At 45.5% G+C, this 24,801-nt stretch overlaps 1 protein-coding gene across 9 annotated transcripts in view; it reads left to right on the plus strand.

The window, feature by feature from the left end:
• KALRN (kalirin RhoGEF kinase) overlaps positions 1-24,801 on the plus strand; it is a 528,299-nt gene that overhangs the window by 489,307 nt on the left and 14,191 nt on the right. For 5 of the 9 annotated variants that reach the window (XM_056348122.1, XM_056348121.1, XM_056348124.1 and 2 more), the window contains 7 exons: positions 4,052-4,290; positions 5,177-5,424; positions 8,726-8,849; positions 10,212-10,271; positions 21,004-21,031; positions 21,498-21,669; positions 23,818-23,939. In XM_056348122.1, coding sequence (XP_056204097.1) covers positions 4,052-4,290; positions 5,177-5,424; positions 8,726-8,849; positions 10,212-10,271; positions 21,004-21,031; positions 21,498-21,669; positions 23,818-23,939 — 993 coding nt within the window. Of the gene's footprint in view, positions 1-4,051; positions 4,291-5,176; positions 5,425-8,725; positions 8,850-9,033; positions 9,118-10,211; positions 10,272-21,003; positions 21,032-21,497; positions 21,670-23,817; positions 23,940-24,801 lie in introns of those variants that run through there. The other 4 variants (XM_056348127.1, XR_008823368.1, XM_056348125.1 and 1 more) reach the window with 4 other exon arrangements.

Below are 24,801 nucleotides of genomic sequence, written 5' to 3' on the forward strand. Positions count from 1 at the left end.
GGAGGAGGGCTGGGCAAGCCTGATGGGAACTGCTGTGTGGCCCTGGAGCCCACCGTCAGAAGCTGCTAGAGCCCCATCTTGCATTAAAGACAGCAGGTCATTCTGGCCTGGCTTCATTAGCAGCATCTTGTGGACTGTTTTTGGCAGCCTACCACTCCCAGCTTAAATAGGTGGTGGGTCCCCGTGCAATTGCCGTGCATACATCAGTCAGGTTCATATTCAGGTCTCAGGTTCCTCCACCAGTGACGTGCCTTTGGTAGTACTTTTGTGCAAGATCCTTTTAAAATGCTGGGTTTTCCAGGTCTGTGTCACCTAGTACTTTCCATTCTACAGGGAGATTTTAAATCTAATCCCTTTCCCGGACAATGTCGAAGCCAGGTTGCCATTCTATCTACTCAGTAGCTCCCACTTACTCAGAGCAAGGCTTATCCCCAGGAACCTCCTATTCAACGTCACCATGTACTACAAGCTAAGGACACAAGGTGGGACGAAGGCTGCCTCACCATCAATGCCCTTACAGGTCCACACTCTGCAGGGCAACAGCTGCCTTCAACAAAAACACAAGAGGGCAAGGAAACATCTGCCCCTGGTTTTCCTAGGAACCATGGGAGCTGTGCATGAACACTTGCCTTTCCAAAATGTCAGCTTTCCTTTAGGACTAGATTTGAGGTGGTTAGAAATAATATTTTAAAGTAAAGCTGTGTTTCTAAAAAAAAAAAAAACCCACAAAAAAACCCCCAAAAACCAAAAAGAAACACACATGATAAACAGAAATGTGTATTTTGAAAATACAGAGGAATCAAGTGCAGTTAACAATTTTAGCTTGTTCTTGCTCATGACTGAATGAGGGAAAGAGGAGGAACCTAGGCTAGAGCAAAAATCTAAAAATAGTATCTATTTTGTTTGTTTGGAAGCAACAAAATGGAATCATTACTTTGGATGCTTCCAAAATTGTTTTGCACTCTTCATTTCAAAACAACTTTTTTTAATGGAGCTTATATTAGAAAAAAAGCTCTATATTTTAAGAACTTAATACTATGTTCAATAATGAAACTTATTTGCTTGAATCAAAGCATTTTGGTTTGGCACAATCTGTTAGCTTTTTTGATTTTCAGGTTTTGGTGTTCGATTTTGTGGATTTTTTTGTTGCAAAATCTGAAAAGGCCCTTTCAGTTCGCATAAAAACAGAGATTCCCTTTCCTTCAACATGGAGGGTTTTAAAATTTTCATTCACCTTAGTCTGAAAACAATGGCTGAGCTGAGAAGGGAAGTGTTTCACCTGTGCTTCCAAAATTTGATACTGGAATAGAAAGGGCCTCGTTACCACCACTGTAAAATGATTCCTTAAATACACTGGTGAGATGAGCTGTCTCAGCTTCTCCAGTCTGACCAGTTAGTACCAAAAGTTGTGGCTTTTGTATTGTTGCAATTGGCTTTGAATGAGGGATTACCGGAACAAAAATAAGTTCCACTAATGGTTAGCTACAGAATTTTTTTTAAAATGTGAGAATTCCACAGACACTACTGCAGGGGATTCCTGTCCCTTCCACGTCTTTCTTACTTGTTGTTCTATGTTTGATATATTCACTCTTATCCTCCCAGAGCTTACTGCCCCGTGAGCCCCTTTTTCTATTGAAGCATCTTCATAGCCCCTATTTATCCTATCTGCTGTGAGGCCAGCAAGGAATTTGGTGGGTTAGGAACATAATCGTCAGTATCTCTAAAGCTAGAAGTAAAAATAGATTTATATTAAAACACAGGCTTAAGGATTTACCTTAAACCTATAAATAAGATCCAAGAAAATGATATTGTATCCAGCAGAGCCTGTGCAGTCCAGAACAATTTAAGTGGCTTTTAATATGTAATCTTATTGAGGCTGACTAAGCTTTAAATACGTTCTTTAGCTTTGTGTTTCATTAAAGCAGATGTTTTCTGTCTTTAAAATCATATTAAATCCACACTGAGCCAATGCTGCATAAACTTAATAACAAAATATTCCCTGTGAGTTCTTGCCCAAGCTGTCTCTGATTTTCTGTCTTCAACAGGGAAGCCCTAAAGTATACAGGGCTGTGTACAAAGTGTAGTATTTGCATCCACAGTTCATAAATGTAAAACTTGGGGCAATTACACTGTAGTATTTAAGCCTTTCATGCTTTTCCTCAGAAAAGCAAAAGCTGCTAAGCTTGAGAAACAGACTGTGCACCAAATGATTTGCTATAGTGACTGTTCTTTTGTTTTCTTTTAAGAAGCAAGCTGTAAAGAAAATATGTCACTGATGGATATATTTCATAAGTAAAATGCCATCAATCTATACCTTTTCATCATATTTTGTGGGGGTCTAGAGAAAGAGATAGCATGCAAGTACAGGGACGCTGATTTTTGCCAGAAGCTCGTAATAATACGAGCAGATGTTGAACAAGGGGCTGGAAGCCAGGCATGGCTGTGATAGTTAATGGTGGAATTAGTAGTCACAAGTGGACACTCAACTAAATACCCTTTAAAAACACTGAGAAGGATAGATGGTTTCAAGATAGATTGATAAGCATCCAGATCTTACTGCTAAAGATCTTGCAGCCTAATCTACAGCATATACTAGAGAAACGTCACTGTCATTATCAAAATCATTGTCAAAGCTCTCCCCAACCTTCCTTCTCCTCTGTGCCTGATCTTCATCAGGACCAAACCATTTTCAGCTGCAGCTGAGGTAAGCGAGTACAACTGGTGGTCACTGTGGCATAAATAGGAAGCATAGGAAGCACTTCTGTGACAAGGGACACTGCGTAGGTTTTGGAGCCAAGTAGTCTTCCAGATTGCTACACAGGTCTGTGTTTGTATCCTTTTGGAAAAAATAGCGATCTGGCATCCTCCTTGATTTTTTAAATTATTTTTTAATTACTCTCTTGTTCTTTAGTATCAAGTGATTTCTTGTTGGAGCAGTCCTGCCTTTCTATGGAAAGGGAATGCTGGAGAGTATGCTGTGTGGCGCTGAGCCTTTCTGTTTTTCTTTCCTTTTCCTCTTGTTGGGAAAGACATTCCTTCTGTTGTGGTTCCCTTGTTGGGCTGATGCTGTGACATTATGTCCTGTCTGCCTCTTGCTAGACTAGTCTCTCTGCATTCCAGTAGGTTTAGTCTGGTGCACGTACACAGTATTAACTGACTATAAATCATGCATTAAAGCCTCATGACATGCGAAAAACCAAACCCATAGGTCTGCGGATGGTAGTCTGAGCCTAGCAAATCTGTTCCTTTCCCACTCACTGGGGGTCCTAGCCCTGATCCTTTCTCCTCCAAACGTAAAAAAATCTTTATTTCTTTACCATCTGGCATTTTTATCCTTCCTTTTCCCAGTGTAAGCTCTCTCCATGACTATGAAACATACACTCTCACAAGCAGACTTTTTTTTAAGGCCTATGAAGCTTTTTAGTGTTGCTTGTGGGTGTTTTCTGGAGAGGTCTGGAGTGCTGGGATTAATGTCTTGATGCCATCTGTACTTCCTCACTTGCTGGTCATTTCCAGCAGTTGCCCTGAACCAAAATAGTCAATATAGAAAGCACGTGGAGAACCAAGTTGCTGTGCATCATGTCTGAAGAATATTTAGTGGTCACACTCTCTTGGGAATACACAAATGAGACTTAGGGGTCTTGACCTGTGTGTTCTGATGATAGCAAAATTCACTGTAAATAAGCTGTGCATCTCATTCAAGCTTTCATTTATTCTGACTACAGGATGTGATTAATTTGTGCCGTTTCAAAGAAAATGATTGCAACTATGTGTGCTACAAGTGGCAAATATTTTAACCCACTCTGTTGATTAGAGAAGCTGTTCTCCGCAGCAGCATGGAGTGCTGTGTTCAGTTCACATGCAGTACAATGTAACATGCTTGTGTCCTGTCCAGCCATGAACGTGCCCTGTGCTTCCAGGGGTGGCATCTGCTGTTCCTGTTTGATTTGCAGCTTACGTGTCTGTTCCAGCTGAATCCCCCCCACGCGCTCTCTGCAGCCCTTTGCAATGTCATTGAAAGCATATAGCTAATTCTTGTCCTCTTTTGCAGCGCTACAGTCTCCCATAGAGTACCAACGCAAAGAAAGTAGCTCAGCAGTGCTGAGGCCCCAGACCAGTAGGGTCCCTCAGCCCAACAGCAGACCCTATTCTTCTGTTCCAGTAGGGTCTGAGAAGTCTTTGAAGGCTACAAGCCGTAACCCATCTCTCCCACCCCTGAAGATATCTACCTCCAACGGCAGTACAGGGTATGAACACTCACAGCCCGGAGACAAGTATGAACAAAGCAAGGTACTGCGCTCATCTGATAAAACATGATCTCATAGCCCATTTCTTATACCACAGGTGATCTGTGAAGTTAGTTTTACTTATGCTAACCAGGTCAACAGGAATCAACATATTGAAGCAGTGGTGTAAAATGTGATTGGCATTAAACAGAGACTGCAAAAGCTCTGGCATCTAGACGGGTGGCACTTCAGCTGGGAAATGGAGACAGAGCCTGGAGAGAGGATCGCAGTGGGTTTTGGGCCACTGTGTTTGCAGACCCAGTGAACTGAATATTCCTTTGCAGTACTAGCAGCAGCAATATTCAGGCTTCTATAATATCCGTTAACCACCCATTCCTCAGGAGGTCTGCTCTGGTATAGAAGAGTTTAGACCTTTTCCCGTGCAACAGCTCACAGGGTGCCAGCTGAAGGTTACAATTTGGGTGCGTGTTCACTGTGCACAAAACACCAGAGTCAGCAACCATCAGCCAGCAGTGTTTGGACCCCACTGCTGGCTGCAGTTGACCAAAGCCACTTTACAGTGTGCCCTGTATTTAAGATCATGAGATGTGTGAGTATTCATTCCGCTTCTAATGTTGAGCCTTTGTTGGTCTTTCCCCCTGTATGGCTCAGCACGGATGGTTCATCTGTAAGACCATACAAATGAGAACATGGCAGGGGCACCATCGCTGGCAGCTGTGAGATCTAAGACGACATAGGAGGCTGGTTTGCATCAGATTAGTGCTGCCTTTCAGATCCTTAAAATCCTTTTCTATCAACGTGAACTTTAAGTATTTTGTGCCTTTCTCTCTGGTACAGTTAGGCTTGACATGAAGCAGTGGGATTGCTGCCAGCAAAGGCAGGTTCCTCAGCGCCGCCTGCTCACAGGTTTCTGTTGTGTCCATTTTCAGACTGATTTGGGAGGGTGCAATGGGACCTCTTCCATGGTGGTGATTAAAGATTACTATGCACTGAAGGAGGATGAGATCTGTGTGAATCAAGGAGAGGTGGTTCAGGTCCTTGCTATCAACCAGCAGAACATGTTCCTGGTTTACCAGCCTGCAAGCGACCACTCTCCAGCCGCTGAAGGATGGATCCCCGGCAGTATCTTGGCTCCCCTTACTAAATCCACTACAGATAATAGCGACGGAAGCATCAAGTAAGTGCCGTGTTGGCTTCGCTGGGAGCACTGTGTGGATTTTTTGAGGAAAAAAAAAAAAATAAATAAAAAGAAACAAACCCAAATGGTAGGGAACTCCTGCTGGTTTTTATCTACAGTGCCATTGGAACAAGCTGAATGGTCAATCCGCAGCATCGGGCAGCCATGGTGGATAGCTCGGGTTTTGCTTATTTTCATTTTGTGGGGTTTTGTTTATACTTTGGAGAAAAATAAAACCATAGACAGTTAAAGATATGTTTTATGTTCCACCATTTTACACCAACATGGACGTGCTTGGACTGGACTTATATTTATGTTGTATTAAGTTACTAATCTATATATTGGTTATAACAGGATATAGCAAAAAAAAAAAAAAAAACCAAAAACAAAAAAAAAAAACCACAAAAACATCCAGGCCCCATGTTGGACTGAGGTTCACTTCTCGTGGAGGAGAGATTTTGTTGTCTGTGGCAATTTCCTTGTACAGCTTGTATCTTTTTTTTATTTTGTTTTCTTTTGTTTGGTTTTTTTTCTGTTTGCAGTAACTTTTGTAATATATTTTTTTGGTTTGCAAGACCCCCATCCAAGTACATTCCTGTATAAAGTATTTTGCACTATTTAAAAAAAAAAGAAAAAAAAAGAAAAAAAAAAAGGAAAAGAAACAAACTCACATTGATGAAGTCAGGTTGTGCAATATAATGGATAGTCGCAATGTTCATCATTGTACCTGTAATGTAACTAATTTTAAATGTACTATTTTAAATATGTAAAATAAATTTTCACCATGAGCATGTTTTAATGAGGTAAAAGAACTAGTATGACCCTTTTTTGGTTTGGGTTGGTTTGGGGTTTTTTTGTTGGTTTTTTTTTGTTGTTGTTTATAACTTTTTGTTGCTTATTTAACAAATGTGTGGATATATATATTTTTCTTTTCTGATTTTTAGAAATTTGTCAGTCTGAAATGACTAATGCAAGAAAGTGGTTTTTTGGTATTAAATACAGAAGGTACAACCCTCTTTTCAGTAATACCTGTGCTTTCTTTTAACATCTAAAATGACTAGATGGTAATGCATGACGTATGCCACAAATTGTTACCTTACATGAGTACCTCGAGGCGCAGAATTAAACACAAGGAAAGATTCTGTGACGGATTCACTAAAAATAATAATTTGACCTCTGCTGGAGTTTCAGTTAAGATAAATGATGACTTTACCTGTCAGTCAGTAATGAATGCTACTGTAAATTGCATGTTAAGCCAAAGGAATTGCTTAGCACATCTTTTGCACATCTACCACGGTCATTCCTGGGTTCCTCTCTAACCACAATATGCAACCACGTGCTCTTAGGTTTATCCGTGGCACCAGGCTCCTGGTGAAGACTGATTTCATGGCAGCTGTACAGTCAAATTCTACATCAAATTATGTGGTCGGATGAATTGTGGCCAGGAAGGTGTAACAAAATCAAAAGACACGTGCATTGCACTTCTCTCTTTCTCACTGCAGTAAGATTTAAAGTCTCGTATCATGTTTTCAGACTCAAACAGCTAAAACAACCCTGAAATCAAAAAGATGCTTGAATAACTGAAGTCCTGTGGGTAAAAACTGACCTGGAGCTGGTGTTATCTTCAGCCCTGTCTAGTCTGCCAGATCATATTGAATAATTAATATAAGTAATAAAAGAGTTTCTTCTGTTGACAAATACTGTACACAAAATATGTGGTCGATCCAGTAGTGTTGGCACCATGTATTATTCACTGATAACTCAGGGAGTCCATCAGCCACATCCTTGAGTCTTACCATATCTTAAAGGAAAACTTAACAGTCCTGAAGTGTTGGATAACTTCCCCTGCTCTGCATATCTCGTTTGGACCTCCTCCAGAAATGCCCAAATATCAGACAGCACTTATCTGTCTGGCTGAGACGTGCAGGGTGCTCTGGTGCTCCTTGTGCTCAAACATGACCGCACATGCCAGCTGTTTGCAGTGGAGACGCTAATCCTGTTGTGAAAACAGTTGATACGACCCAGTTCAGTCTTGTGTCAGTGGCAGACAGCTGTTGGGAGGCCATTAGTTTACTTTTTTTTTTTTTTTTTTTAATTTGAGCTATTATACAGCTTCCATCAGGTGCTGAAGTAGAACCCAAAAATGCTTAGGAATCAGCCACAGTGTTCATGGGGGAGCGTCGTCTGTGCGGGGCATCCTTTGAGTCCTACCTTGCTAACATACTGCGTTTTATTGGCATCGCAGGTGATCGTTGGATTACATGCAACTTGCTTTGTAAAATGTGTCAAGGTACTGTAGACATGACATGTGCCAAACATTGGGCTTAAACATGCAAATCAAATTTGCATGACTTAAAGGTGGGCAGATGCATTGAACCTGGATCCCAGCTCATCACACTGCTGTTTTGGTAGCTTTCTGCTTTGGACAACATACCCCTTCCCAAATCCCCCCCAACCTGTCCACTATTTAAACCAAATTAAATCCATATTAAGATGTTTTGGTTTTTTCTTAATTTATGTCTGCTTTGATATGCAATTTCTGTTGTCAACACAGCATTGCTCTTACAAGGGGTGACATGTTCTGTTGTTTTTTTCCAAGAGTGGAGATCATAGGAGCAGTAATGAGGGGTGAAAAATGTACCAGGAATTGTGCCTGCTGTGGTGCTAGCCACAAACCTTGGAGTGACTGATGTTCTCTAATCAGACTGGCAAAATCAAATGGGGAATTCTTGGTCCTGAGGGTCACAGCAGAGCTTGTCGTTCTAGGAGATGACTTATCTCTTGGAAAGTTAATGACGTAGTTCCTATTTGTTGGGCTATTCATGTTCTGAGCAACATGTAGGGAGCAACACCTTGAATTTCTTAAATTTTTAAAATTTGCTCTACTGAGTAATCTATTAATGTATTTACATTTGTTCCACTGCTTTTAACCAACAAGACCAAGGACCAAATTGGCCTTTTAACTGTAGCAAAAACAAAATAAATTTCTATTTGTGGCAATGCAAAACAAAGTCCCTGAAACCAGATGTCCAAGTTCTAGTTGCCTGCTTCCATCATGGACATTTTTTTCCTGCTCCATGCATTTAAACAGCAAGTGTGGCACAACATCTGCTTTGCAGAACCGTTTGGTTTGGTTTTTAACTTCAACTCTCATTGCTCAGTTTGAGATAGGCGTATTGCCGGTGGCTTTCACCTTCTAGGGAATCGCAGTAATCGCAAATGTGGATGCTGGTTCCCCTTTCCAAATCCTTCCTTCCTGCTATGATTTGCTGTTTGATTGCTGCGTTTTTTGGTACAACAGGAAGTCATGTTCATGGCATACCCTGCGCATGAGAAAGCGGGCGGAAAAGGAGAGCAGTGGCAAAAATGAAGCCAATGGGCCACGTAAATCCAAGGATATTCTGGGGAACAAAGTCTCTGTTAAAGTGAGTAAGGCCATCTGAAAGCTGTGTGCTGCTCTCCTGCTTCCCATCCTTTTCACCCCCTATAGCATCCTCTCCTGAGAGAGGGAGGGGGTGGCAATTTTGGGTTTGGTTTTGGTTTGGTTTGGTTTGGGGGTTTTTCCACTTTAGTTATCCTTTTTTTTTTTTTTTTTCCTTTTTTTTGTAGTATCCATTTTAGCAGGACTTTTGCATGCAAGATAAAATGCAGCCTTTGTTTTTAGTTTTCTTTTTCCTGGCATCCTACATGCAAGTAAGTAATCTTCATTAAAAGAGCAACTATATAGATGGTTAAATAACTGTTCTTAAAATTGGGACAGTAGTGATTTACTGACCTCTGACCTAGCCCAATCTGCAGCTCCACCAGAGCAGCTGCAGTGGTGAGAAAGCCACTGGGTGAACCAGTGGCCTCACTGAGGTCAATGAGTTTTCTTTAGGCCAATATTTCACCAGATCTTAAGGTAATGGGTTCTCAACCTTGAGATGGTTAAGGTCTTTGGATTGGGGAGATGGTCTCAATGACCTTTTACTTTCCATGTGACCAGACAGGGCAGAGATGCTGACTCTGTCTCACCAGGAGAGGGTCTCGTGTGTGTCTGTGTGCGTGTGTGTGTGTCTGTCTCTCTCTCTCTGAGATCTCCCAGTATGGAAAAGGTTGAGAACTGTGGGGTTAAGCTCCATCTTCTGCTCGGGGTGCCTGACCGCTGTGCTCCAATTCAGAGGATCCATCCCTAAAAACCGACCATGAGGCCTGCTCAGGACTAATCTGGGGCTTTCCCTCCCAACAGAGGCAAGCAAACACTCGTGATTTTGACACAACCAAAGCCCAGCCTTGGTTCAGGAGAGCACTTGAGCATGTCCTTTGGATCCACCCCTCTCCAGGAGAGCCCATGATTAAGTGTTTTCCTTTGCAGAGGCTTTCCGTCTTGTAAGCCTAGTGGAATAGCCATGGCATGTGCAAAGGGAGGAGCCCTGCGGCGGCACCCCGGGCGCCCCCGCACCCCCCGCGCAGCCGCCCTGCACCCTGCAGCCCGCCGGCCGAGGGCTGGGCGCGGGGAAGCCATTGCTCCAGCATGGTGGCCACAGTTCTTCCTCCTGTTGCTTCCTCGCTGTTTTTACTACCTGAACGACCTACAGAATCACTGCTGCTTCTTTGACAAAAGCATGTCTTTGCCTTTGCTCCCCTTGTTTTGTTGTCGGCTTGTTTTCTGTTGGTTTTTTGAGAGCATTTTCCGTACTGTTACCCATCTCCATGCTGCTCACAACTCCTGTGCTGTTCTGCCCTGTCTAACCAATCTCTCCTCTAATCTCTTGTTCTCTTTCTTCCTCTCCATGCTGCCAAACAAGGAGACAAACAGCTCAGAGGAATCAGAGTGTGATGACCTTGACCCCAATACTAGCATGGAGGTAGAGACAATCATCCTTGTGATTTTGTTTTTCTTTTTCCCAAGAACATGTGCCCATTTTGAAATGTCTTTGCTGAAAGGGGAGCTGGCGGGTCTGTATCACTTGTGGACATATGTGCCACTTCAGTGTGATTCACACAAAGCACCAACTCTGGTTTTGCCAAGTGCTGAACTGGAGTTTGGGCTGCCTTTGTGGTGGGAGCAGTGGAGGAAGCTGAGGAACAAGCTTCTGCTGAGCTGGAGGCTCACGTAGCCACCCTCAGCCACTGTTTCCCACCTGGGACCTTGTTCAGTGAAACAATAATGCATGCATGTCAACCGCTGATAAACCCAGCAGCTTTCTGTATTAAACCCCCACCCTCGCCCTGGCGATATGTGCTGAGCTGCTAGTCAGGCTTGTGTTACAAATCACTGGAGCAAGCGTGGTTGCACCACAGCTAGTGCTTTAAATTGTCTCAGAGGTCAGAAAAGGCAACATTTCTTTTTTCTCCTAGCAGAGTGGGAAATTGCATTTCTATAAAGGTACTGAAGGAGAATGGTAAAACTGGTTGTATGAACGTGCCTGTATCACAGACAAGGCTGATGCAGACAGGTGGACCCAAATGATGATGTGTTACACTACTATTTTTTTCCCAATGTGGAACCACCGCTTCTAGTGGAGTGACAGAGACATGCCTTGCTGAGAGAGCCCAAAGGAGCTTACAATCATAAAAAGTTACATGTCTGGTTCTGCTCCATTAATATCTCGCAGGACCCATTTTTTCCTGCCCATAGTGACCACACCAAGCATTTGTGTACGTGGTACCAAGGTTGAAAGAGCTTCCTACTGGAACAGGCGAGGACAAGATTCAGAGAGACACAAGTGATTTGGTGGAGATGACAGAGCAGGTCATTGAAGAACAGGGATATCTGTGTCCTAGGAGATCTCCGGGATGCTGTTAGCCAGGCTGCACTATAAATATCCCACAAAAGACAGCTGATCTTCCTCCTGAAGGGGAAAAAAAGGAGGGAGAAGTGCAGTGAGATGCACCACCTCAGCTATTAACCTGAAGGCTCTCTTCTATTTTAATTGTGTTGGCACAAGTAAACACATCTTTGAGAAGGGGATGTGTACTAAAAGAAAGCTTTGGGCCCAGCTGGCATCCTGGAGACTGAATGGTCCTTGTGACTAAAGACGCATTATTCTCAGGAGCGTGTTTGCATTTTCAAAGAGCATTTTGACAATCACAGGTAACAACTAGAAGTGTATGTATTTGTTGCAAGGCGGTGCTCAGTTACTGCACTTAAGTCTGTGTAAGCTTTAGATACTGAAAATTGCCCTGTGGTGTGAAAAAGGTGGCTGAGATGCCCGTGTGTTGTACAGAGCTGGGTGAGAATCACCATGCTTTTTGCAGAGAATTTCTGTGTTTTGACTTTGCCTAACAGGAAAACCAGACGTTTTAAAATTGTCAGTGGAAGGTATCCGAGTCCTCACACTGTCAACATTTCTAGTTAGTTCTAACATTCTCCACATGGGCCTTTTCGTTTGTTTGATTTGGGGTTTTTTACCATGGTAGCCTGCCTTTCTGAAGTTCAGGAGGTAAGAGCCTTTCTATTTAAACCAAAAGACACTAATGTGAGGTCTTAGCAATGGTATGAATCTGCTGTTGGGGGAGTGACTATGTGCTTGGTATGTAACTTGATTTACACTCAGAAACCTCATTCTGCATCTCCCAGGTCACTTACTGGAGATGACACTGCGCTGCACTGTGGTCCCCAGGAGCCACAGTGTTCCACATGCTTGGAAAGCTCAAGCCTGCTTCTCAGCAAAGCTCTTCAGGGCTGAGCATATGTTTAAAATGGCAGAGGGAGAGAAAATAAGACTGCAGTTGTGGGGTGACTTACTAAGCTCACGCTGCCCTGCTTGGTGCAGTACAGCCCTGGCTTTGTGCTGATTTTTGTACATCTGCAGCCTGGAGTGAATGTGGTCAGCTCGCTGGTCTGGCTAAGAAATGCTGGGGGGAAGGGATTGCTGATACACAGTGTAAACTAAAGAAAATCATCCAGAGGGAGCAGAGCAAGGGCGGGCTCATAAAATGCTCGTGAAGCCCTAGAAGAGGCCATGGAGAAGTCTAGTCTGTAAAGGTCTGGGGTATTCACTTACTGGGAACCACAGTTGTTCTCCCTTTCCTTCATTATGAGTGTTTTGATGACCCTTTTCAAACGTGTTATGAGGAATGAGCTCTATTAAGGCCTTGGAGCTGAAGCCTTCTCATTAAAACAGAGGCAAGGCAAGGCACTTCCATGGCCAGAGCCTGGTTCAGGGCTTTCATTGGTCTTCCGGGTGTTGTGTTGTAGGCTCCAATAATTGTTGAACAGTGCTGCCCCTCCGCCTCAACCTGTGTGTGCAGTCAAAATCAGCATCTCACCCAGTTCTCCTTTCCCTACTCGACGTGGTCCATCCCAGTGGAGCCACTGGAAAGTTCCCTGGGGACCATGGAGCCAGCGTGACTGGCTGCCTGAGGGCAGGGGAGACCTTGTCCTCACACCTGGCTCAGCTCATGATGGATTTTATAGACACTGGAGTGCTGGTAGGAGAGCTGTGTCCTGGCTGTCAACATTCAGAGGTGCATGAGGCCCTACTTGTGTCGTTAAGGCGGGAGTTGTGTGTGGCTGTTATTACAGCCAGGTAATAACAGGGTGAGTCACTTGGCTTCACTTATAGGACTGTCACCTCGACATCCCTCTTCCTTCCATCGTGCAAGAGAACATGCACCAGCACTAGAACAGACGCAGCAGTCTCTAAATGCAAAGCAGACATATTAATACTTGGAAATATCAGTGCAATTTACCTCCAGCCTACTCACTGCACAAGAAGTCAGTAAGCTGTTCGTAGTGTCCATGAGGTCCCACAGCTATCGTGGTCTTTCAAATCTAGCTTTGCCTGCTATTTATAAAATACCCCATATCTGTTCAGTCCATTTTCAGATTTCTAAAGCACTTTGCCTTTGTTTCAAGGGGAAACATAGACAGGAGGAAATGTGGAGTACACATATAGCGTTGTATGTGTAAACTGGTGACTGTTTAAAAGAGTTTTAAAATGTTTAGATTTTAATGTTTAAAATGCCATTACTGTGGTTTTGCTCACACAGGGACATGCTGGCCCTGGGGAACTTTCCATTCATTGTAACTTTGACTAGATATAGTATCACTTGGTGGGTTTTTCTTTTTTCATTGTTTATTAATACGTAAGGAAAGTACATAAGGATGGAAATTAAATTTGGGGGTTCTTCCCCTATTTTTCTGCTTTGCACTGTTGTTTCACAAAACAGAAGGTGAAAACTCACTTGGTTAGGCATGTAAGGTGTAGGAGCAGGCACTTAAGGAGCATGTGTAACCACGTGAGGGATGGGAGTAACCTATATTTAACAGAGATCGGAGACTCCCTTTCCACATGTCTGTAGCTAATTGCATAGGGACAGGCAACTCCACTTCTGGGAAGAAGGTGTTTGCCCTTGTGAATCAGTAAATATCCACACCCAAGTCTGGGGTCCTGGACAATGACACAACTAATTGTCGTACAATTCTGTGTTGTAACATCTCATGGGTTTTAATATGGCTGAAGTGGTTATAAGTCAACTGTGCAGATCCCATCGGGCTCCTCTCTTGTCTAAGCGAATGTCCTTCCAGCAGTCAGAAGACCTGACTGAGCTAAACCTCCCTAAATTCAGCAGCAGCTCTGCCAGGCTTTGGGGCGGACCTCACATGTAGGGATCTGACGTGGCTGCAGATGCCTTGTTTTGCACAGTGTGACTCCAACTGCAGTGTGTTACAAGTAATCCTGACCAACACACAACTATCGCTGAGAGCCTCGTGTCTGTTCCAGTTTCTTAGCTGTGCAAAGGAGAGATGAAGTCCAGGCCCACCCTGAGCCAGTGGAAGTGCCATCATTAGATTAGTGAGCTGGGCTATTGCCAAGGTATGTAAGTTGGGCTTTGTAATGGTTTTTTTTTTTTCAGTTATGACATTTTAGCATGTTAAGAGCTACTCAGAGACACTTAGAGCAAGATAAGCACTAGGAAACATCCTGTGGGGAAGAATATTGTGTTAGAATCCCCGCAGTGCAAGCGGTGGAGTAAGTCATGGTTTGGTGGGTACAGCACTGGCTCCACGTCAACATTTCAGCTCAGGCCAAGAATTCCCAAGTGCTTCAGGCAAATGCCTTGAGCTGTCCACCTCCAGAGCAGATCTAACACACTGTCTTGGCAAGGTCCCGTACCACGCTAGTAAGAAAGCCTTTCTTGGCCTGTTCCTACAGTATGAACAAGTGCAAGCCTGAGAACTTCCTGTGTTTCTCTGGAATGGCCTCCATGGGCAACACTGCCCTGAGTGACCAGGGATTGCCAAGACTGACCAGGAAGGTGGCTCATCAGGTGTGACGTAGGCCTGAGCTGGCAGCGCAGGTGTGGTAGTTTAGCTTTCTGAAAAGAAAGAAGTGACCTACTTCGTCTGCAGGAAGGAGATACAGTGCTACAACACAGTGCCCGCAGTACCAGAGACATCCCACAGCTGTAGCTGTTGATGACCGCCAGCCATTAGGGCCTTGCAGCAAGAGCATGGTGAGGGCAAGAGGACTTCTGCTTTCACAGGTGCATGTACAATAGTCTGCATCCCTTGTGGCTTCTCCACCAGTCTCAAAGGCTGCTGAACCCATCCATGCTGGGTGCCAGAAGGTATCCCCCATCCCCACCAAAAGGCTGATGCTGTGGGACATTTCATCAGATAACATCCTCCCATTTTAAATCATATTTTCCCTTTGGTAGCATTTATCCATGTGTAGCAGGATCCTTATTTGCTTCTTTTAACAAGAAATTTCTCCTGTTAATTTATTTATTTGGGGGGGGGGGGGGGGGGGGCGGGGAGACTGGTGACACTGTGAGCTTTTCTCTGCAAAAGTCTCAAAGTAGAAGTTGACCTAGTCAGAGATGGATTGACAGACCTTTTCCTACAAGTTAGAGTTGGGTTAATTCCTCTGTAACTCATTTTTTTTCTGAGAATCATTAATCTTTTCTTTTCTTCTTTCCTTTTTTCTTTTCTTTCCTTTTCTTTCTTTACCTTTTCTTTTCTTTCCTCATTTCTTTTCTTTCCTTTTCTTCTCTTTTCTCTTTTCTCTTTTCTCTTTTCTTTTTTCTTTTCTTTTCTCTTTTCTCTTTTCTTCTCTTCTCTCCTCTTCTCTCTTCTCTCCTCTCTTCTCTTCTCTTCTCTTCTCTCCTCTCTTCTCTTCTCTTCTCTTCTCTTCTCTTCTCTTCTCTTCTCTTCTCTTCTCTTCTCTTCTCTTCTCTTCTCTTCTCTTCTCTTCTCTTCTCTTTCTCTTCTCTTCTCTTCTCTTTCTTTTCGTGTGAGGGAGCAAGGAACGTGCTTCTGACTCTGCTACCAGCACGTGCAAATGCGTCAATATTTGATTTTAACTCAGTGAACAAGAAGTGCCATGAGGTGTTTACAAAATGCTGAGCCGCTTGTCTTGGAGTGAACATGCCCTCTACTGTTTAGACAAAGCATGGGTTTTACTACAGAGGGCTTGGTTTGCAGCCTAACCTTATGCTTTAGGGGGAAAAAATTGACTCCTGTTCTTGCTGCACTCCCTTAAAATAGGACTGAAATGTGGCATTGGAAAATTCTGGGCATCCACTGGGACCTGCTGGGTGTTGCGTGTGTCTGGGCTGGGCTCAGGCCTCCTGCAGGGGGGTGGGTTAGGCACGGCGAGGACGTCTCTGCAACGGAGAAGCAAACCCTGGCCAAGGCAGCCGAGCTGCGCTTGCAGAGCATTTCAGGGCTGGCCCTTGGCACTGCGGAATGATTTCTCGTTCCCCACCAGACACAGCACGTGTGGACAGATGAAAGATAAGCTCTTGCTAAGAATTAGGGCGGTTGGAGTCACTTTGCAAGTGGACTGTGCCGCTACTGCTGCAGATGTATTTCTATCTTTATAATGTGAGCCTAGCAAACCAGGGAAAAAGTGGCCCAGTACTGCAGAATGCTGAGTTGCTGGATGCAGCAGCTATGCTGCTTTTCTAAAGCCTGTTACACCGAGTTACGCTGAAGTCATTTAGATCTAAGTCACTTAGATCCCTGCAGGTCCCCAAAGGCATTCAAGTACGCGCCTTGCATGCCTTTCTTGGTTTGAGACCCGAAGCAGCGCTGGCTGGAGGATGGAGAAGCAAGGTCTATTTCTGGGGTTTTTACTGAATAACCCTGACCCGTCCTCCCATATCTTTATCTCCTCCCCCTCCCCCTTCCCTCCAGCTCCCTGGCTTTGTGTTAGTCCCCACATCACTTGAGCAGAGGCCGTTTTGTGGTCTCTGCCTTTCTCACCCTCTGAGGTTTCCTCTTTCACCCATCACCGTACAGGGAACAGAAGCTCTCCTGGCCGCAGAGGGAGCGTTGTGAGTGTTCACCTACCCTGGACCAGGCTAGAGGTATTTCATCTATTGGAAAAAGTAAATCTATCTCACTTCAACTAAATTTATGTTCCTAGGAAAATAGAGCCAGCTGTGCTTCTTACCTGAGGAGCGACTGCATTGCCAGCCGGGTTTCATCCCTTAGGGTGTGTGTCTACCTGCTGTGGACTGATGGAAGATGGTGTGAGAAGGTTTTGCACTGGATAGTTCCATCCCTGTGAGTTTCTTTGCTGGCAGGCCAGCCTGGCAGCCACAGTGGTGCAGGTGGTGTTTGCTGGGATTTCTTCAGGGAGCCCTTCTCAGCGTGAGACCCCAGGCCACCTTCTCCTGCTCCTGGCTGCTGTGGCCGGGGTGCTCAGCTGAGGGCTGGGAGGTCCTCCTGCAAACTGCTACAGACTGCGCAGGGTCTCACAGCTCAGCCTTGTGTCGCTTTTCAGAAGACAAGTAAAACTCCACAAAAGCCACATAACCAGCAGGGTTTTTTCCCACCTGGTAATCTCAAAGCAGTGCAGAGCATTCCCAGAGGGAGTGATGCACAGAAGTCAGGGCTGCTGCATCAGCCCCGCAACCACCACCACTGCCCTTTGGCTTGTATGGGAGCACCCTACGGTGAGCAGGGGCTTAAAAAGGGGGGAAAACATGCTGGAGAGAGTGGTCTTTCACGTCCTTTTCTCAGAGGGAGAAGTCCCTTGGATTTGGAGCCCATTGTGTTGCCCATGTGAGCATCTCTGGCAGCATCATGTGCCACAGGTGCAGCATCCTGGCCCCCGAGCCTTGGTGGCTGCCAGGGAGCTGCATCCCCTGCCTGCAATCCCCTTCCAGTGTACGGCACCTCACTCTGCTTGCCAGCAGCCTGTCCCAGGCCCCTTGCTGGCAGGAATTTCTGCTCTTAGAGCAATGCAGCCTGATTTTTGACTCTTTGTAAAATCTCTGAGAAAAAGAGAATTGGGAGGAGCTACTTGCATGGATTTTAACAGCGTTTCCAGCTTTTTGCACACACCATCATTTTCAAGATGCTCTGGAAGGTGCTTGACAAATTTTTCCATAAGGGAAAACAGCCGTGGCACCAGCAGGAGGCTGTGTGGACAAGCGGTACATGAGCTCCTGTCCTCCGAGGGCTCTGCGGCCAGGCTCTGCAGACGTCCTCTCCACCCACAGGTATTAAAAACCTATTTGGCAAATGAAGAAGTCCCCTCCAAATCCTAGAAGAACTCCGTGGAGTCTGTCATCTCCTGCCATCCATCCTTAGCCTGGGAACCTGGCCGGCATGCAGAGAAAGGTAGCAAAGCCCCAGGGCCTGGGAGCGAACCTGGGAGCCAGCGGAGCTGGATTTGGCTGCAGACCTGGCTATGAATCTTTGCTTTCCTGTTTCTGCCCTTCTCACCCCACCATTTGACCTCCTCCTTCAATGCAGACCAAATCCCGTTCCCTAATTAAGTGATGTATTAAATCACTTTGGTAGTACTTAAACATTCTCGTATGCAAACAGGCTTTTATTTTTGTCTAAACTTAAAGCAGGCAAAAGCTGCAACATGGCTTTGGGGGTGTTGTTGGGTAACATATTATTAATTAACAGGTGAAGCAAAGGAAATGTCAATTTTACCCATAGACTCTTTCAATATTATCTAGCAGTGGTAATTTTCTTTCTGATATTCTCATGGTGAGGCAAGGGGGAAAAAAATTGGTAAGACAATTATTATAAATGATTGTGCCTTGGAAGTCATTAGAAATGTAGCATTATTTATAGATATATCCATTACATTCATCATTGTAGCTGCCTGTTCTAATGGATCCTTTGGAGTTGTAAAATTAATATAGACTGTTAGGAGTGTTTCTTTCTCCTGATCTCTAATCCTACAGGGATGGAAATTGGCGAATAATAAAGGAATCTAGTGCATGCTGCAGTGAAGAATGGGGAGAGCTTAGGAGGGTAGATGTGTATTCCAGTTAAGCCAAAAACTACCGAAATGAAGATGTATGTGCAAATGAGCTGATGCCTGGGGTTACTCAGCTGATAAGTAGACGGGCTCACTGAGTGAAAAGTGGCAAGCAGTGGTTACCCACAGAGAAGCTTTTTCTTCCTTTGATGTGTTGTGTGAGCGATGCAATGTAATCACAAAGATCCACCTCTCCTTTTCCATCTGCACAGGTGGGAGAGATGTTCTTTATCCAGTGCCCTCTTGTGCCCCCATTTCTTCCTGCCTGTGGGATCCAGGGGACTGTATGTGGGTGCTGGACCCTGTGGAGCAGCAGTCACTGCCTCTGAGTCCCTTCAGCCTCTTGGAGGCTCCTGGGGTGGCTGGCCAGAGGTCCGTGTCCTTGTGTCAGTGCCTAGCTGCACCTTTCAGATGGGGCTTTGTGCATCGCAAGTGAAGCCCGGGCCAGGAGGTGCAGCCAGGAGGAAAACCTGACACAGGATCCAAAGAGCCTGGGTCACTCTATCACCCAGTCAGGGTCCTGCCCACTGAGCCAAGCCATGCCATCCCATTGCAGGGGTGGCATGCTCTCTTGCACCCTCCCCAGTGGCAGAGATGCCCCAAACGTAGCTTTGAAAAATAAGAAGCCCTAATTAGAGTAGAAGTGCTCAGAGAGTCCTCTCCAGGATGTAGGCAGAGGCTGGCTCCTTCCAGGAGCTGGGAATGAGATGTTTGAAATCTCAGTGCTCTGGAGAGCATGTGAGAGTCCAAACCATCACACTTTTGGCCACCAGGTTGGCCTTTTGGACTGACTGGCTGCATGCTAGGGACTGAAACCTGCTTTGCCCACAAGCAGCAGCCCCTGCTTGTTTCTGGAATGCAGAGTATAAAGCACTAGTACTGACCAGTTGTTTCAGCTGGTACCATGAATGTTGTGTTCTCTGTGGATGTGTCCCAAAGGATCAAATTCTGCCTATTGCTAGGACAAAGGGTAACTCTCAGTCTCATATGGCACGGAATTTTGTTGATGTAAGGTATGTTTCTATGGGGAAAAAATGAACTACTGTGAGTGGCGAGTCCATGTTATGCCTGGTTCGTTTGGTCCTTCTGGTGGTGATAGGGGAAAGCAGACCCTGTGGTGTCAGTGCTGGCACCAGAGGTTTGCCTGGGGCTGTGAAGGACTGTGGAACCAGAATAAATCTGAATATGCTCAAGTGCTTCCTTGAATGGCACCCTGAGCCATTCATCTTGGAAAACTATTTATAAAGTCAAAGTGTAAATATAAATCTTGAAGAGGTATCTACATTAATTTTAATGGTTATTGCTTCTGCTTTGTGGCCTGGTTTCTGACCGTCTGCAAAAACTCCCATCAGCTTTGGCAGACCATGAATTAGGTCACTGCTTCATTGCTGTCTTCCAAAATAGCTCTGAAATAGATAGTAACAAAGATATTTAAGGCGAGATAAACCACACTGATGTCTATGTGCTTGATAGCAAATTATCAGTTTGAATTTGGATAACAAGGCCTTATGAGATTATTAAAATAGTTAATGAGGCTCCAGCGCCGGCAGCGGCTGCAGCGACACTACTATGTAGTGAGGATCGATTCTTCATGTAAGAACTTAGTCTTTGCTTTTCCCAACTTTGCTTCTGGGGTTACATGAGCAAATTGGCATATATAGGTCACAGACACACAGTAGCTTTTCAAGTCTCTGCTAGCTTGATCAATTAACTAGTTAGATAAAATAACTCTCAGTTATCCAAACCTAGTTTCAAGTTGGAAAGTTTCCAGCAGTCCAACGCAGTGAGTAAAATTTTACTCATTGTGATCGACTGAGAGTTCTTGCAGGACTGATACTTGCCAGTAGGCAAAAATAAGGCCATATTTGTGTTTTAGTGCTTTATCTTTTTTCCCTGAAGCTGAGCAGAAGTTACAAGACATCTTCCCAAAGCTGGTTAGTGGACAGAGTGCTGGTGAGATGCCGCAGGTGTGTGGTGACCACAGGTGCTGCATGAGCTCCACAGGGTCTGGAGCTGGGCACAAACCATCTCTGGGAAGAAGAGTTAATGTCTTGAGCGTTACCACCCAAGCAAAGAGAAAGCATGTCCACCCTCCTCACTCTTAGTGTCGTGCCTGTTACCAGGGATGCTTTATCAGAGTTCCAGATGCCATAGCTTTCATTTGCTTCCCCAGCTGTGCAGGGGCTTGTTCTATTGTCACCAGAGCTTGCTGCACCTGCTGGTTGTTAGAAGTTGCTTGTAGCCCTTGGTCCGTGCTTCTGCGGTTCTGATGAGGTTCACCATCGTACCTTGTGAAACCAGACGTCTCTTTGTCACTGTCCAAAAAAAATAAATGCTTTTGTTTCTTTGTATTTTACAGATAATCAACCCCAATTTCATTCAAGAAGGTGAGTTAAGGACAGCTGTGCACTGACTGGCACGGAGGGGCATGTCAGCAGCTGTGATTTACTCTGGTGCAACAGCACGCTCTGCACCCACCAGCGTTTACAGCAAAGCAGCTCCCCACTGCCCAGTCCCCAGGGAAAGCGGCCTTCCTGCTGGCTGCTTGGCTTAGACAGCCCGGGGCCATGGGCAAGGCTGAGCCCCCCAAATCCACCTTCATAAAGTCTCACCCTCCTGCCAGAGCACAGGGCTGGGGGATGGACAGTCCCCGCCACCTCCTTCTCTGCCCTGTGGGCAGCTGGCTTTTAGTGAGGGGGGAGTTTTGGTAACATAATCCCAGGACCCCCCAGCTGTTTGGTGCCCAGATCCCATAGTTGGTCCTGTAATGTATTCTCTAGGCTTGCATGGGGAACATCCTCACCTGTAGATTAAAAGAAGGTGTCATGCGTGTAACCCCATGTTTTTTTTCAGTGGCTCCAGAGTTTCTTGTGCCATTAGTGGACATTACCTGCCTGCTCGGCGACACAGTGATGCTGCAGTGCAAAGTCTGTGGACGGCCCAAACCAACTATAACCTGGAAAGGACCAGATCAGAACATTCTTGACAATGACAGCAGCACAGCCACTTACACAGTGTCATCCTGGTAAGGTCCTGCCTGTGAATCCCAGCATAGCTGGTCGGGATGGTCACGTTGCCCTCAAATATGGCACCAGTCAGGCTACAATACTCATTAGAAATGGAGTTAATCTTGTCTGGCATGATGTACTGGCCCATTGCTGCACCACATGTCAGCTAGAAAGGGTCAGACTTTGGGGTTTGGGTATCTCTATCATTTCCCAAGTTGACATAGGATATGTCCACAAAGTCTGTTGCTGGCAGACATGAGCTTGCTCCTGTTGACCTCCTGAGCCAGCTGCAAGCCAGAAGCCGGAATGTTTCCAGCTTACTAGTTTGGCTAATACTGCCTTCGTGTTGCTGGGGCTTCTCTGCTTGAACTGATGCCATGCTGACCTTTGGTAGGAACAGGAGTTGGGCAGAGCAAGCCCTCACCAGCTTGCAACACCCATGTCATTGGGTGTTTTCTCATGAGCAGAGGTGGTAACCCCTGTAGTTTTCCTGAGCCCTTCCTCATCTTTTCCTAAAAGAGCCTACATGTGCTCCTGGGAAGGCTACATCTGGCTGTGCTTGGACAAAAAGGTGCTTGTCAAGATGTTCCTGGCCTGGCTAGCAGGGAGGAAAGCCATCTTTACGACAAGCACTGGGAAGATCCAAAAAGATCTGGAGTTGAATTCAGGTCAGGGAACAGCCTGGATGCTCATCTGCAGCTTATATAAGGGATTTGGGGCAAACTGCTGTGGAAATCTCTGGGAGACAATCTTTCATGTAAACTTTTCAGCACTTCTGGCTCAGGGAATCCAGGGAGTACAAAGTCACTGGAAGTTACAAATGAACACTAAGAGAACGGATTTTGTATGTTCTATAAAAAAAATTACGTATGATCAAGAGCTTCCTTCAGAGATCATTAGCTTGTGCAGCTGCCCCAGAGCACCCAAAATTGTCTTTTTAGCCATTACTCAGTAGATTGCTAGTGCCTTATCTTTGGGGTCTGGCTGGAGTTGGGATGAGGGGATATTGCCATACAAGATTCTGTTTTCCATCAGAGTCTTTCGCCTGTGCATTGGCTCCCTGTGCACTATCAGCACTTGTATTGTCTTGTTACTCTTATATATTTTACAGTGGAGACACTGCTTGCCAAGGAGAGGCCCAGCAGACCAGTGGCTGTCTTACAAATCTTGCTGGCATGAGTGGCCAGATTATGGGGGAAGGGGATATTTCTGTCCTGTTTCAAACCAGCACAGTCAGACCAGCAAAGGCCACAGTGTCCAGGCAGTTACACCAGCACCACATCCTTCAGCAGTTTCCGATAGCTTACACATTCAAGAATTAGTTTACTTTAGCCATCAAGGGAATTTATTGCTGGCTCTAAGCTGGGTCTCCAGTACGGCTAAAGCAGTTACACAAGCAAAATCCTTTAATTCAGGCCAACTCCCTTAAATTGCATATTGAAGACTGCAGTATGCAAACTGAAGTGACTATGTACAGACCTGCTATAAATTCACCAGACTCCGTAGAGCTGTTTGTTTTCTCAGATTGGCCCAAAGATTGAGTGTCTCTCATGAACTCAGCACTGGTGTTCTTTATCCCTAGCTGTTGTGAGATGTCTAGCCGTCCCCCTGGGGGCCTGGCAGCCACATTAGATCAACAGCGTGTGTTCCAGGAGTCTGAAGCTCCCCAGAAATGTCAGGCACCCTGCACTGTGTGACCACCTTCTGCATCCGTGGGAAGCACAATTTGTCTGGTGTCTGTTGGACTTAACTGCAGAGGCACGGCAGCTCAGCATCTCCTCAGATAGGAAAGATGTGCTTGGGGAAATCTTTCCAGATATGTGGAGGCTAAGCATCCAGTTCTGGACAGGCACAACAAATGTTCAGCTTCTGGACTTTGTTTGCTGCTTGAGTCGCTAGAGATGCTTCCCCATCTCCTCTGAGGCCACAGCAGACAAGTAGATTTGCCTAGCAGGCAATCTGGACCATTCGGCTTGAAGGTTTCATTAACAGCTTAATCCTGATATATGGGGTGGGGGTTGTATTTGGGTACCAGATTGCTGGAGGGATATTCCTTTAAATGAGTTAACAGGATTTGTGTTTGTAACGAGGCAGGGCAGGAACTGGTATAAGAAGCATTAGCAAGTGAAGCAGCGCTTTATAACGGGGGTTTCCTGCACCCACAGTGACTCTGGGGAGCTGACCTTGAAGATCTGCAACCTGATGCCTCAGGACAGTGGCATTTACACCTGTGTGGCAACCAACGAACACGGAACCGCATCAACCTCTGCAACCATCAAAGTTCAAGGTAGCACATCTGACCTTAACACCCAGGATTTTTCCTGCACTGGGTCCCTTGGTGGGGGCTGGGAGCACACAGGAATAGCCAGTGCAAAGTCAGCCGGACGTGGAGCTGTGCCAGGTAAATTGAGACGTTAAAATCATACAACCGTTCCTCAGCCAAGACTCCCACTGATGGCTGAAGGCATTGCAGACTCTTTGCGCTTGATTAAGTCGTCTGATCATAAGCATCACATCTGGGAAATGAAAATGTGTTGGCACTGGTTCAGCTCCTGCATCCTGTTCGCAGCACTGCTTCCCAGGGGCTTGGTAAGGTCGGCTGGGGGAAGCTGAGCTCCCTCGGGCTGCTGAGCCTCTGGGGATGACCCCCGGGCTGCCCACAGGGAGCTCTGAGCTTCAGAGTCTGCCTGGAGCCGGGGGACCTGGGATCCCACAACACTGATTCTCAGCATCCCTTCCCTGTCGGGGACAGGGGAGGCGAGAGTAAGGTTTGGCCTGGATGAACTGCTCTGCGGGGTTTCAACTTGGAGACGTATCTCTGAGCCTGAATTCTCAGTGCTGCAATTAGTGACCCATCTAATTGTAATGAATATGAAATGATGAGTTGATGCTCGTGACCTCTAGCTCTGGGAAGGGATCTGTTAGCATGAGAGATGAGGGGTGCCTGCTGCGTTGAAGGGGATGGCACAGAAATTAATGTCTAATGAGTGGGTTACAGACGCAAGAGTGTCACAAGCATTTAGAAGTTGATTTGTTCGGTGTCACAAACTGCCCTAGAGATATAATTCCCCCAATTTATCCAAGTTAGTGGCTACACTAACTACTCCTGTGCTGAAGGAGCCCTGAGCAAAGCACAGAACTACTGGTCG

This window comes from Falco biarmicus, chromosome 8, assembly GCF_023638135.1.
Source record: "Falco biarmicus isolate bFalBia1 chromosome 8, bFalBia1.pri, whole genome shotgun sequence".
NCBI classification, from domain to species: domain Eukaryota; kingdom Metazoa; phylum Chordata; class Aves; order Falconiformes; family Falconidae; genus Falco; species Falco biarmicus.